Source organism: Asparagus officinalis, chromosome 7 (assembly GCF_001876935.1).
Source record: "Asparagus officinalis chromosome 7, Aspof.V1, whole genome shotgun sequence".
Classification (NCBI taxonomy): domain Eukaryota; kingdom Viridiplantae; phylum Streptophyta; class Magnoliopsida; order Asparagales; family Asparagaceae; genus Asparagus; species Asparagus officinalis.
In genome coordinates, this window is record NC_033800.1 from 29,648,086 (window position 1) to 29,663,196 (window position 15,111).

The following is a 15,111-nucleotide window of genomic DNA, read 5'->3' on the forward strand; positions in this document are numbered from 1 at the left end:
TTTAGCTATTAGCTTAATATGGTTACTGTCAATCTCCGCTGCAGATGAAACAGATACCCAGAGGACCATACTAAGCTTAGAGGAAGTATATAATCATCATCAATGGGAATAAACTTTTCACTCTGAAAGGGAGCATAAGAAGTTATGAGAAGCTACCACAACATACATTAGTATTTCGAGACTATAACACGCGAAGTTTTTAAAGACTTCGCTGGAAATCGATTCATCTTGAAAGGATCTCTGCTTGTGATGCATAGAGAAGACTTCTATGAAATCAACCGGAATTGTTCATTGAATGCGCAACTAAGAGTTGCTGACGTGAACTATAACAGTGTGGTGCATGTTGTAAACTTTCAAATTTATTGGAAAAGGTAACTATTACTATACACCTGAAATATCCATAGAATACATTTGCAACTTTAATCCGCGGTACAGATGAAGATCTCAATCACAGTCCACATTGCTAGGCTGCAGAATGATATGCTGCAAATAAATCAGAAAATAATTATTTAGGAACCTAAGGTTGTGTATATAGTGCAATTGGAGCAAAAAAAGCTTTTCCTTTTTTATGAATACCTTGATCTGTGTTCGGTTGTAGGTGTAGGTAACATGAAGAAGATCGTCTGAGCTCTGGATCACAGCTGGATATGAAAATTCCTTGTCCATATTCTCTTCCAATGTTATCAGTTCCTCACAAGAATCACCATCATCACACGAGGAAGCGACTTTCAGCACTCCCCTGGAAACAGTGTTATATACTAATATGAGCCGTCCATCTTTCAGCTTCACTCCATCAATGCCTTAAATTTTTAACAAGCAAGGGAAGTTAATTATCTTGAAGAAAACAGGTGCACGAAATCAGGTGTTTAATGAGGTTGCTGATAACATAAGTAAATGATGGTCATGGCTTTTCAGTTGCTTATCTTGTGCAATAAATCTTAATGACATAGGGTATTTCTCATGTAATTTAATTTAAGTAGAGTGGATATTGTATTTGTTTTAATGTCATGCCCAGCACCGGTGAGCCCCATTGGCACGATGCATGTCCCAAGACGCACCGAGTGTAACACGTTTTTTGACTCAATCCGTCGCAGAAAGTGCTAGCTATATTTGCTAATTGACTCCCTTGACTAACCATATAACCTATCTATCTTCCACAAGATACGGACCTATACCATTTTGGGGTATCACAATGACCCACTCTTAAATATACACAATGTCCTCATCCATACCAATATTACTAGACATGTATCTAGAGGTAGGTCGCATGGATTCTGGACTCTGGAGGTGTCTCTTACCACTCTTAGAATGTAGCACTTAGCTCCACACTTCCTTCTAGTTAATTTCTCTGATACCATTTTTCACGCTACGGGTCCTGGGTTCACGGAGTGCAACATGTTGTTTGGCTCAATCCACTGCAAAAGTGCTAGTTGGTTGTCACTTGAATAACTATATAAACCCATCTATATTCCCACACTCAACAGATGTGGGACTATGCCATTTTGGATATTACATTTAATTTGGGTCTTCTGTCCTTAATTTTGAAACTCAAGGATTAAACTCCAATTTGTGCATGTCTATGCATGTTAGTGCAAGACATTAGGTACAAGAACCTGAATTTGGGTTGGGAAGTTCGGTAGGCTTCGCAAAGCTCCAGTTAACTCCATCAACTGATTCCGACATGCAAACCTTGCCTATTGGTGTGGATGGTCTCAGTAGCGCACGCAAATTTCCTTTCGCTGTTTGATATGGAACCGGTTGAATCACACCAAGAGTTTCATTTTTGATGTGTATCGGTCCATATTTGTGCCACGAGTAGCCAGCATCTGCAGTGACCTAAGCAGAAATCACAGCAAAAATTTCAACCTCTTGATTATTAGCTAAGCAAATCATTTCTATTCCATTTTTACCTCCATCCATGCTCCCCAAGCATTCCAGCTCTCTACAGACGATCCACAAAGCAATCGACCATCATCTAGCAACAAAGGCTATGACACAATGTTGTGCGCGGCGCGGAAGCGGTCGAATCACACAATCCGAACAAGAGATATCACAACCAAATAAACAAGCACAATCACCAAATAACACAAGAGATTTACGTAGTTCGGCAAGTTGCCTACGTCCACGGGGTAAGGAGAGGGGAGTTCTTACTATAAGGAAATCAAGAGAATACAAATAGAGTTACAAATCTCACCGATCAAACCCTAAAACAAAGCTCTAGATCTCTCACAACTCTCCCACAATTGGATGCAACAATTCTCTCTTCAAGGCTGCTCAAAATCGTCCTTAAGTTCACGCCCTAACAAATCAGGTATTAGGGATATATATAACTTAGAAATGAATCGGTCTGGTTAAAAAATCGAAGCCCAGCCAGAAAACATCGACGGTCGACCGCGCGGTGACCGCCGCAGGTCTCGCAGTCAGACCGCGGCGGTCGACCGAACCACAAACCTGAGAGCATAAATCCATTACAGTCATCCACGGTCGACCGCCGACAGTCGATCGCCTTCATCTCCGAACCAGTAGGCCTGCGTGCCGTTGGGTCGACACGAACGGTCAACCGCCAGCGTCTGTCTGGCTGGTTCCTTCCTGTTTCTTGTAATTTCTTTCAATTCTCCACCTCGACGAATGGGTTCTCCACCAAAACTGAGCCGACACCAAATCATCCAATAGTCCCTCAACAAGTCAGGAAACCAATCTAGATCTGAAACGCGATCTCCCCCCATCTGAATCAACTGATCAAACCGGCTGCATCTGAAAGACTGTCTACGTATCCTCTTGCCCAAGGAATCAAGCCGAACGTAGTTCACCCAAATGGCCTCCAAAAGCCTCAATCCACTGTAGGCATCGAAAATTACCTATAGGTCTCCACGAATAGTTCAAAGCTAAGAGAAGACGATGAACGTTACTATCCAAGTCACAGAAACTTGATTGACGTCGACGAACGCTTGAAGTGAATCGGCGAACTATGTGAAGCAACGGAGTTTCAGAATAACGAGGATACGAATTGATCGGGAGCCCCGCGTCGCTTACAAAAGGCGCAACGCCCCTCGTGTCCCAGTTGACTCCACAATGATCCAATCATCGGAGCTTGTAGATCTCCTCTCCGGCTTTCCAACGCACTTTGAATCACTCAAATTCGAGTTCGTACGAAGAAGTTACGGCAGAAACGAACAAGTACACATAACAAAGCGTCTCAGCATGAGTTGAGACACCCCGAGGTGTCTCGGCCCAAGTTGAGACACCCAAGGGTGTCTCCAGCCCTAAAAAAGTCAGATTTGGTTGTTTTACGGTTTTAACCGCCCGGATCTCCTTGAAGCCTATAAATACAGCCCCTGGAGCCTTTTTTTTAGATCTGGAATTCTCGTGCCTCGGCGAAACCCTGCCGGATTGAAGACTTAAAGTGCACAGATTTCAGAGAGGATGAGGAGTTAGATCTGCAGCCCGGTTCGTTCCTTAGGATTATCCCGTTGCGGTAATCTTAAGAAGAGTGATTATCTCGCTTCGCCGAGATAAGAGCTACGGTTTCTCGATCCCTTCACGGATAGACGAATTTCTGTCCAAATATTGATCGTTCGGTGGTCCACGGACTAACGCGTCCCCGTCACAGGCCAAGATCCCACACAAGCAGCGGGCGATAAATACTCGTTGCGTTTGTTTGAAGAGAATTGTAATTTTTTTTTTTTGTTTTCATTGTGTAAAAGTCTTATAAAAAGACTGATTTTTGTATTCGTTGTAAACGTCTGAAGTTTGTAATGAATCCCGCAATGAAACAATCTATTTTCACCACAAACATCCACTAGAAGAGTTCGCAACCCTTCTCCAACATCACGATCAAGTCTGTGGCTGATAGCACCTCCAATGGCCTCAAACTGAACTAATCCAAACATCTCCACCTGATATGAACCAATGGCCATATCCAGACTACATCTATCAGTTATACTCAAATCAATCAACCTATCATCTGCATCCAAATCAACATGATTCTCAATCTGTGTCACATCAGCTGGAATCCCAAATGATGCAGTATGATCTGGAGTTTCCACCTAACGTGGAGTAGCATCACTCTCCACCCGCTGCGATGTCCTAAAGATCTGATCACCACTCTCCAAGAACAAAATCAGAAGCCAATACCTGATAATCAACCACGCCTCTGAATCCCAAATGTGCTATCGGATCAAATCTCACATCCACGATGTGACCAGGTGCTGGGTAGCCAAATATCCGACGCAACCCAAAATCTGAAGCAGCTCCACCAGATCCCATATCTCTACATGCAGCAGTCGGCAACCTATACATAAGACGGCCCAAACATGTCGTAGCCTGCACACTAATGCCAATGCTTGACATCAAACACCGATCCTCCTCCAGAAAGGAACAACTGCCCAAATCTGCCATCTCGCCTTGTCGCCTCAAAGTTTCCACACCAATGAAGTGTCTCCTATTGCCGTGAGCTCAGCACAAATGCAAGAAAGAATCCCTACCATAATCAGAACGTCGGGTTACCTTTCTACCAACACACTTCCTCCATCTGTTGCAGGCTTCTAGGACTTCATACCAACGGGACTTGGTTGCAACCCACCAATGCCTAGAGTAATCACCAACTGCGGAAACCATATACCTATTACCTCCTAATAATGCTCCCTTGGAAGGCTCCCGAATGCCTGAATGAACACCCCTCAGAAAACCCCTCGAATGATGGATAGAAGTGCCAAACTCCACCTCGGTCTTCTCGCTCATACCAATGGGTTCACAGGACTTCAAACTGCAGGTCAAAACACTCCTCAATAACCTATGCACGGTATTACCAATCAAATAACCCAGCATCAAACAACGCCACAGTCTAGCCAAATCTGATGAAGCTGTCATCTCCCTATCAATCGTCGTGCTTCCGAGCAAATAATACAAATTACTCCTTCTGGCGTCCTTCATCACAATCATGGACCCCAATGTGACCTTCAAACGTGTATCCACCAAGGTCACTTTATAGCCAGATGCCACTAAAGCTCCTAGTGAAATGATGTTCTTCGATAACTGCGGAACGAACCTCACTCCTTCTAACTCCTGAATCACTCCGTCATACATCCGAATACGAATGGTACCAATACCACCAATAGAGCATGCATGTCCATTACTCATGAGCACAATATCCTCTCTTTCCAACTTCTAAAAGCTGGAGAACTAATCCCTCCTAGGGCAAACGTGGTATGAAGCACCCGAATCCAACATCCACTCTGTAGAGTTGGCAACACAAACTGACGGAAGTGCAGACAATGAATAGCCCGAAGAATCCGAATCTAAATTGTTGCCACTAGTCTTGATAATATTCACCTCTAAAGCTTGTACAGCTTTCCCCTTATTCTTCTCGGCTCGATCTAACTTTGGGCATTCGGCTTTCCAATGCCCATCCTCTTTACAAAAGGCACACTGATTCCTACGAATCCCACGATGTGTACCTCTAGACTGCGACCTCCTGCTTCGGTTTGAACCATAGCCATGAACTACTAATGCATCTCCCGATGCCTTCTCGGAGGACTCATCAACACTCTTCCTCAACTCATAATTCACCAACGCTGAGGTCACCTCCTTATAGCTAACAGTAGTTCTTCCATTAATCATAGTGAGAACAAAGGTACCATAATCATCCTCGGACAACGAACACAAAAGTAGCATCGTCTTGTCTTCATCCTCAACCATAATATCCACATTGGCCATGTCTGAAAGTAGCTTCGTGAAATTGTTGACATGCTCCCTGATGGAAACCCCTCTCTTCATCTTGAACTGGTAAAATCTCTTCTTCAAGTGAAGCCGATTCTTAATGCTCTTAGTAAGATACTTTTCATTGAGTGTTTCCCACATCTTCTTCGCCGACGTCTCGTTCCTCACATCATAAATAAGATCCGGCGTCAAGCATGACCGAATAACTCCACACGCCCTACTATTCATCTTCTTTCAAACCTTAGCTTCCATCTCGGTAGGTTTCTCTTGTAACTCAAGAGTCTCTTCCAAGTTTTGAGCGTCCAACGAATCCATCACCTGGCACCTCCACAAACTGAAATTGATCTTACCATCAAACTTCGGAACATCGATCTTCATGTTATTGATGCTCAAACTATGTATCGTCTTCGTAAGAGACGATCCCGATGTGCTTGCTTTACCCATGTTGTCGATCTAACTCTTCAAATAGGAATCCTTCAGCGAATCCTTCAAACAAGCCTCAAGTCAAACCCGAAGCTCTGATACCAATTGTTATGCGCGGCGCAGAAGCGGTCGAATCGCACAATCCGAACAAGAGAGATCACAACCAAATAAACAAGCACAATCACCAAATAACACAAGAGATTTACGTGGTTCGGCAAGTTGCCTACGTCCACGGGGCAAGGAGGGGGGGTTCTTACTATAAGAAATCAAGAGAATACAAATAGAGTTACAAATCTCACCGATCAAACCCTAAAACAAAGCTCTAGATCTCTCACAACTCTCTCACAATTGGATGCAACAATTCTCTCTTCAATGCTGTTTAAAATCGTCCTTGAGTTCACCCTAACAAATCAGGTTTAGGGATATATATAACTTAGAAAACGAATCGGGTTAAAAAATCGAAGCCCAGCCCAGAAAACATCGACGCGCCAAAAACTTGATGCGGCATAAACATGTACCAAAAAGGTTGCAAGTGCACAACCGTGTCAAGTTATAGTATTTAAGATATCGATCCCACGAGGAAGGTGTTTTGTAGGAGAAAATATGAAATCGGTTCTTATGTTGTGTGCGTGACAAGTAGGAGTGATAAGTGAATGTGATTGTGAAGAGATTGAGAGAGTGAAAATGGTGTGTAAATAGGTGCAAAGTGTAAGTGAGAGTGGATTTGAGTATGATCAATAAGGTGAGAAGGAAAAATGAATAAAATCAAGAAACAAATAAAAAATCAAGAATGAAGAACAAAATTCTAGAATAAAAGAAAATGCAAGAAATTAAAGATGGTGGATTCAATTATAGATATGGGTAATCTACAATTGAACCCACTTCTTAGAAAAGGGTGATTCCCTAGAGGGTTCTAGCCTAAAGGCGAATCAAACAAAATAAAAATAAACAAAAAGAAAAACTAAACCCAAGAGGGTTCTAGCCTCAAGGTGAATAGTATAAGAAATTAAAATCTAACTACAAAATAAATTCAAAAATCTAAACTATAAAATAAATTATAAAAAAAAATCTACTCTATAAGCATGAAAATAAATCTAATCTATGAGCATGAAATAAATCTAAGGCAAGAGGGTTCTAGCCTCTTTGGTATTTAACAAGAAAATAAAATCTAACTACAAGCATAAAAATAAATCTAAACTAATAAGCAATAAAAGAGAAAAAGAAAAGAAATGCAAACCTTCAAATAATTCTCCATCTTCATCTTCATCTTCATCATCCAACAAAGAGAAGAAGAGAAAAATTTAAAGTGTTGAAAAAAATATTATTATTAATTGCAACTAAAGTTACAATTTTGGAAGGCCTTCTCAATTAAGAGTAGCCCTCCTCTCCAAAAGGAGTTAAAAAAATTTTCACACCCTTAACCCCTCACTCTCTACCCCTATTTATAGTAATCTTCAATGAATATGAGCCGTTGGATTTGTCTTGAGCCCCAAGCAATAATCTCCACCTTTGAATTTGCCTTTTGTTCTTCTCTAGCCCAACATAGGAGGCCCATATGATTTTAATAAAAATGAAATCAAGCCCAATTGAAGTTGATTTTCAAAACTAAAAATGAAATCAAGTCCGGTCCAATTTCTGATTTTGCATCCAAGTCAGAGTCCGGCCCATTGAAGTTGATTTTCAAAACTAAAAATGAAATCAAGTCCGGTCTTAATGATTGCAGCCAATCCAAAACATACTCATGCTTCAATTGAAGAAAATTCTGCAGCTCAAGAAGTATTTGAAGTCCGGCCCATTTAAATTGTTTTGTGATTCAAAGCTAAGACCAGCATGTCCGGCCCACAACAATCAAGCCCCCAGGTCCGGTTTCTATTGATTTTGAAAACAGTGATTTTCTTGTGAAAAATACAAGCTAAGTCCGGTCCTCTTCAAGCTTCAAATATATGAAAATCCAACCGGCCCATTCAAGTTAAAATCCAACTGTAGCAGTCCAAAGTAAATCCGGTCCATGCACAATAATTTTTTCAAATTCACATCTAAGTTTGGTCCATGAGAGCTCATTTGTTGATGGGCTTTGGTGCACAATAATTTTTTCAAATTCACATCTAAGTTTGGTCCATGAGAGCTCATTTGTTGATGGGCTTTGGACCTTCAAGCTTGAGAAAAAAATAGGAGGAGCTGCCATGGGACATTTGTGCTTTTAAAATCAAATATTTCACTTTGGCTTTTTGAATTTCTCTTATTTCTTCATTTACTCAAGGGCCTTTGTTGAGAGATGAGATTTTTGAGATTTATTCTTTATTAACCTGCAATTAAAGATAAAAGTAATTATTAGTGGTATATTTATTCATATAAAATAGATAATGAGGGTATAAAATTATAATAAAATATGATTATCAAATACCCCCACACCTAAACTTTTGCTAGTCCTCTACAAAGAAAATAAAAAGAAAATCCTAACTCACTTTCGCAGGAATCGCGGTTGTATTTAGCGCATACAACAAGCCTTTAAACCCCTAGGTTACCCTAGTGGACGAGTTGTAGTCTCGTGAGGGTTTACAGTGAATATACCCATAAAATTATGTCAACTTACCAAATTAAAGAAGTCAGTAAATAACTAAATTCACTTGATAACTTTTAGATAATCTAATTGGAGCCAGTTATCACTCAAGAAAACATTTTTATATATAACTCTAAGGTATATTTTCAAGAAAATCTTCTCATTGTAGCAATACGAAACCAAGCCAAACTTAGAAATTTAATTTAAAAGTTTTGAAAAGAACATGATAACTCTTTGTTTTAAATAATTTTCAAGTTGCTTGATTTAAAATATTTTCTAAGACCATATATACAACTATAAAACATTTATTAGTTTTTTTTAAATTTTTTTTAACTCTTTCTTCCTTGGTGATTTTTTTCTACTTTAACGGGCTTTCTAAGTGACCATTTAACGAGTTTTGGGCCAATGGATCCCAACCCAAATGGGCTTAGGTCATTAAGTATGAAAATACTCCTTGGGCTTAATTACTCGGTCAGCTTAGGCTTTATAAGATAGAATCACCTTGAATTCAAGAGTTTTTTTTTCTTTTGGTGCCCATTTTTCGCACTCTTCTTTTGCAATTTTTTTTTATATGTATATATATTTTGAAAATATGTAAATCAAGACACTTTGAAAAAATTATTTTCAACTCCAAGTTAAGCATGCAAAAATTTCATTATTTTAAATAAAAGTCCAAGTTAAGGCTTAAGTAAAGTATACTACTTTGAAAATCATTTCTTAAGAAATTTATTTAGAGTTATCATAAAAGATGAACTTAAGTAAATAACCAACTAGGGATTAGAAAATTTCAAATTTATCAAATAATTCAATTATTACATAACTCTATCAATTTGGCAAGTGACGATATTTTTATAATTTTTTTTTTTAAGAAAAAGGTGGGGGGGGGAATGTAACTAAAAATGTAAAATAAAGAGAAAAAATAACTAATTCCCACCCCCACACCTAAATTTTGCATTGTCCTCAATGCAAACTCTATGATGCATAAAGTAAAACAGATAAGAAGTGAAGTACTTACATTTGGTCGGCTGATAAAAATCTGCAATTACCTTTGGTCTGAGGAGGATGGAAAAAAATTTTTCTTTTTTTTTCTTTTTTTCTTTTTTTTCTTTTTTTTAACAACTGAACAAGAAACTCTCAAATGAGAGAAGAATAAATTCTTTTTATTATTCTGAAGTAAACAAAATAAACAATGTAGAATGAAATATTCAACATGAAGAGTTCCTGTTCTACATTGAATCATACCTTACTGTTGAAAATTCTTCCCCGGATTTTAAACAAATTCAGAATGATATAATCAATAATGTGCTGAAATTCTAAGCATTCCGGGGTGTTCAATGATTTTTGTGGCAATAGAAGGTAGGTATTATTTGTGTCATGCATATTGGACTCAGATTCTTGATTTGTGAATGTGTGTTCTCTAACAACCAATTTTTCTTTAACAATTTTCTCAACCCCAGGATTCATGGTTGATGTGTAAAAATTTGGTTGTTGTTTATTTTTCAAAAATCTTAGTTCATCAAGAAAGAGTTTTTTAAAATTCAGTTCAGTTTTTTTATTTTGACAAACCCGATCTGCTTCTCCTAATATTTTTAGCTCCTCACCGAAATTTTCCTCAAAACTTAGATCTGTCTCTTCTTCTTCTTCCCCCGGTCTTTCCTGAATTGAATTATCAGGGGAAGAATGAATTGGGACAAGAATTTGGCTTAAAGGTGTTCTTTCCTGATTATCAACCTGTTTTCCTGACTGTAGTGCATTCATTTTAGTGTCCTTAGGATTGACCACGGGTTGACTCAAAATTTCTCCTTCCTCTTCTTCACTTATGGCACTAGCTAGTTGATCAATGTGGGTTTCTAATCTAGCTATAGCTTGAGTGTTAGAGTTAAGTATGGGTTCGGTTGATTGCATAAAGGAGTTCATCGTGTAGGATGTTTGAGAAACATATCCATAGCTAGTGTGGAGGCCTTAATTATGATTTCAAAACCTTTTTCCAAAATATTGAGACGTTCATCATGATCTGTATCAAGAGGAGTGTGAGTTACAACTTGATGATGAGGAGACTGATTTTGATGTGACAGACTGGGTTGTTGAAATTGTGGATGAGAGTGAAGTTTTGAGTTTCGGAGTGGTTTTCCTGATTCCATGCAATGTTTGTGTAACTTGCCCAACCTGGGTTGTAGGTTAAAAAAAATGGATCATTCACCGAATACTGAGATGGACTCTCTACAAACTCCCGAGCTTCATTGGAGATTTCAATCCTATTGGGATAACATAAATTTTGAAAAACTTGTGGATTAGCCATTTGTTCAAAATGAATTTGTTGATGTGTATTGTCCCTAATCCACGTTTTGCATGCACCAAAAACAATTTCTTTTTATATAATTTTTTTTTGAAAAAATAAAAGTTGTTTTTTTTAAAGAAGAAAATGGAAAATCCTAACTAAAACAAATCAAAATCAATCACTTTTCAATCACTCTAACTCTAGGGTTAAGCCTAACTCAACTAGACTAGCTCCTAACCAAAAATTCCTTAAGTGAAAAGATAAAAGTTTTACCCGGGTAGTTAGCCAGGTAAGGATAGTACTAGAGGGTGATCAAAGATCAATTAAGTACCTCTTTCCTTGCGGAGCGCTTTACGCAACCCCTAAACCTTGCCTTAGACACAAACTAATCTGAGAAAACTTAAACCGGTTCACTTAAGGATTTCTTGTTCCTTATTGAGCTCGAATCCTTAGGGGCCAACGTCTAATGAGTTTTATTAGGCTTGGATTTGTGAAGTGAGGAATTAGTGATTTTTGGGCTAAGGAAAGGGTGATGAAATCCCTCACCTTATCTTGGTTATGGGGTTTTGCCCTTAAATATATTTTTAAGTGTGTGCCAAATCAAGATGCTCAAATCACTTGGTGAATTCCTACTATCAATATGAAATGCAACCCTATGAATTAAAAGCAACTAAAAAGGATGGAAGAAAAAAAAAAAAAATCTTTTTTTTTTAATTAGGGTTAACAATCAAACAAATGAGAAGGGGGAAATTTGTTTGAATTTATTATCTTGTTAGTAAATGTCAAAGTGGAGGGTGAATTTTATTATGGTCAACGGAAATAAAATCTTTTTTTTAGAACCTAATTATCACTAATTGTGAGAAACTAACTAAAGGTGTGGAATTGAAAATATAAAGAAAAAGACTTACCTCAAGCAAATCTTTAATTTCTTAATCTCCAATTCTTGATCTTTAATCTTCAAGTAGTTCTTTCACAAGAAACACACAAGTTAAAGAACCAAAATAATTAAAACCTACTTAAGCACCTTCCCCGGCAACGGCGCCAAAAACTTGATGCGGCATAAACATGTACCAAAAAGGTTGCAAATGCACAACCGTGTCAAGTTATAGTATTTAAGATATCGATCCCACGAGGAAGGTGTTTTGTAGGAGAAAATATAAAATCGGTTCTTATGTTGTGTGTGTGACAAGTAGGAGTGATAAGTGAATGTGATTGTGGAGAGATAGAGAGAGTGGAAGTGATAGTGTGTAAATCGGCACGAGATATAAGTGAGAGTGGATGTGACAAAGAATGAATATGATCAATAAGGCAAGAAGGAAAAGGAAAATAAAAATCAAGAATAAAGAAAATAAAATTCAAAAAGAAAATGCAAGAAATTAAAGATGGTGGATTCAATTATAGATATGGGTAATCTACAATTGAACCCACTTCTTAGAAAAGGGTGATTCCCTAGAGGGTTCTAGCCTAAAGGCGAATCAAACAAAATAAAAATAAACAAAAAGAAAAACTAAACCCAAGAGGGTTCTAGCCTCAAGGTGAATAGTATAAGAAATTAAAATCTAACTACAAAATAAATTGCAAAATCTAAACTACAAAATAAAATTGCAAGAATTAAATGCAAGAAAATAAATCTATTCTATAAGCATGAAATAAATCTAAGGCAAGAGGGTTCTAGCCTCTTGGCTATTTAACAAGAAAATAAAATCTAAACTACAAGCATAGAAATAAATCTACACTAATAAGCAATAAAAAGGAAATAAAAGAGAAAAAGGAAAGAAAATGCAAACCTCTAAATAATTCTTCATCTCCATCTTCATCATCCAACAAAGAGAAGAAATATTTAAAGTGGTGAAAAAATTATTATTATTAATTGCAACTAAAGTTACAATTTTGGAAGGCCTTCTCAATTAAGAGTAGCCCTCCTCTCCAAAAGGAGTTTACAAAATTTTCACACCTCTAACCCCTCACTCTCTACCCCAATCTCCACCTTTGAATTTGCTTTTTGTTCTTCTCTAGCCCAACATAGGAAGCCCATATGATTTTAATAAAAATGAAATCAAGCCCAATTGAAGTTGATTTTCAAAACTAAAAATGAAATCAAGTCCGGTCCAATTTCTGATTTTGCATCCATGTCAGAGTCCGGCCCATTGAAGTTGATTTTCAAAACTAAAAATGAAATCAAGTCCGGTCTTAATGTTTGCAGCCAATCCAAAACATACTCATGCTTCAATTGAAGAAAATTCTGCAGCTCAAGAAGTATTTGAAATCCGGCCCATTTAAATTGTTTTGTGATTCAAAGCTAAGACCAGCATGTCCGGCCCACAACAATCAAGCCCCCAGGTCCGGTTTCTATTGATTTTGAAAATAGTGATTTTCTTGTGAAAAATACAAGCCAAGTCCGGTCCTCTTCAAGCTTCAAATATATGAAAATCCAACCGGCCCATTCAAGTTAAAATCCAACTGTAGCAGTCCAAAGTAAATCCGGTCCATGCACAATAATTTTTTCAAATTCACATCTAAGTTTGGTCCATGAGAGCTCATTTGTTGATGGGCTTTGGTGCACAATAATTTTTTCAAATTCACATCTAAGTTTGGTCCATGAGAGCTCATTTGTTGATGGGCTTTGGGCCTTCAAGCTTGAGAAAAAAATAGGAGGAGCTGCCATGGGACATTTGGGCTTTTAAAATCAAATATTTCACTTTGGCTTTTTGAATTTCTCTTATTTCTTCATTTACTCAAGGGCCTTTGTTGAGAGATGAGATTTTTAGGATTTATTCTTTATTAACCTGCAATTAAAGATAAAAATAATTATTAGTGGTATATTTATTCATATAAAATAGATAATAAGGGTATAAAATTGTAATAAAATGTGATTATCAAAGTTGCTCCCTCTCCGACCAATTAATACCACCATCCACTGATCTCTTCATTGCCCCACTCCATCTGTGATTATCAAAAGATATTTAATGTTACATAACAAGAACATTCCTATAATTATCAAAAGCAGCAAAATATCTAAGAATGACAGTTCACTTTTCAGTATCATTCCCAATCTTGTAGAAGAGGAGCAACTCCTCAGAAGGAAGCTTGAACAGCACTGGATTCCACATGGGCACATCAGGCTCTTCATCAGCCACAATTGGAGGATGCCAGTATCCATCGCTGTAATTTTGCAGCCAGATTTTAACATCAGGAGCGCCTTTCTATTGATCCTCCAAAGTATGCTACCAAAAATTTATCTTTGTCAACCTAACTCAAACAGAAGAAATCCCGTTATTGTTGTTTGTGGAGCCCAATTTACATGGAGAACACATAGCCACAACACCCAGGATTGAATACCTACAGTATCTTTGTCGATTATAAGTGGAATCCTCTAGTTATTATTATAAGGAGGGGACATAGATGAGAAGCTTGTTAGAACACTGTTCGGGGTGTAACGATGTTTGTGCAATATATCTTGTCTGATTAAGAATAAACTCTCATTTGGTACTAATTAGTTTGTGAGATGATATATTTCCGGAATAAACAAATACGAACAATTTGCGACTCAAACGATGCAAAAATCAAGATGATAGTTTATTTCAACCTGTTAACCATCGATGGTCTCGAAACACCATCAATGGTCGCGCAAGTCATCGATGGACTAATGTCAACAATCTATATTTTTCAAAAATGAGAAATCAAACCATAGATAGACTACAATCAATCATCGATGGCCGCTTTAATCATCGATGAACTATAATCAACAATCTGTAAATTCTAGAAATCAGAATTTAAACAATCAATGGACTACAGGGAACCATCGATGATCATCAACGGTCTGTTGATGATTGGGTTTAGCCATCGATGATTTGAACGCGTCTTGGCAGATTTCAGGATTCTATCTCAGTCGTTCGTTGACAAATTTGATCTTCTATTGGAACTTTGATTAGAGAATCTCTTTCCAATTCAATCAATATCTATTTAAAGAGGGATTGAAGAGGAGATTAAGAACAACAATAAGAACAAGGAAGAAAGAGGCTATTTTTATAAAATTGAGAGATCAAATTCTAGGGTTTGAGAATTTGAGTTTGAGAATTTGATTCTCTGAGCTTCGTTCAACTTCTTCTCATCGCACTCAAGATCAGAAGAT

At 37.8% G+C, this 15,111-nt stretch overlaps 2 protein-coding genes across 2 annotated transcripts in view; both read right to left on the reverse strand.

Annotated features, from left to right (window-relative positions):
• Nucleotides 270-2,007, reverse strand: LOC109846552. The gene is made up of 4 exons (XM_020415797.1): nucleotides 1,911-2,007; nucleotides 1,614-1,836; nucleotides 577-800; nucleotides 270-483 (listed from the first exon to the last, which is right to left on the reverse strand). Exons 1-4 carry the CDS (start codon nucleotides 1,914-1,916, stop codon nucleotides 445-447), a joined length of 492 nt encoding a protein of 163 aa, XP_020271386.1. The 5' UTR covers nucleotides 1,917-2,007; the 3' UTR covers nucleotides 270-444.
• Nucleotides 13,859-15,111, reverse strand: part of LOC109846553 — a 2,457-nt gene continuing 1,204 nt past the window's right edge. Inside the window, exon 3 of the mRNA XM_020415798.1 lies at nucleotides 13,859-13,922. Within this exon, the coding sequence (XP_020271387.1) occupies nucleotides 13,881-13,922 (42 nt within the window). The 3' untranslated portion in view covers nucleotides 13,859-13,880. The remainder of the gene's footprint in view (nucleotides 13,923-15,111) is intronic.

What these genes read in the sequence shown, in the direction of transcription:
- LOC109846552 (XM_020415797.1), bottom strand. An exon ending in ACTTCCCAACCCAAATTCAG is followed by an intron (nt 801 to 1,613) that starts GTTCTTGTACCT and finishes TAAAAATTTAAG; the next exon opens with GCATTGATGGAGTGAAGCTG. An exon ending in ACAACCGAACACAGATCAAG is followed by an intron (nt 484 to 576) that starts GTATTCATAAAA and finishes ATTTATTTGCAG; the next exon opens with CATATCATTCTGCAGCCTAG.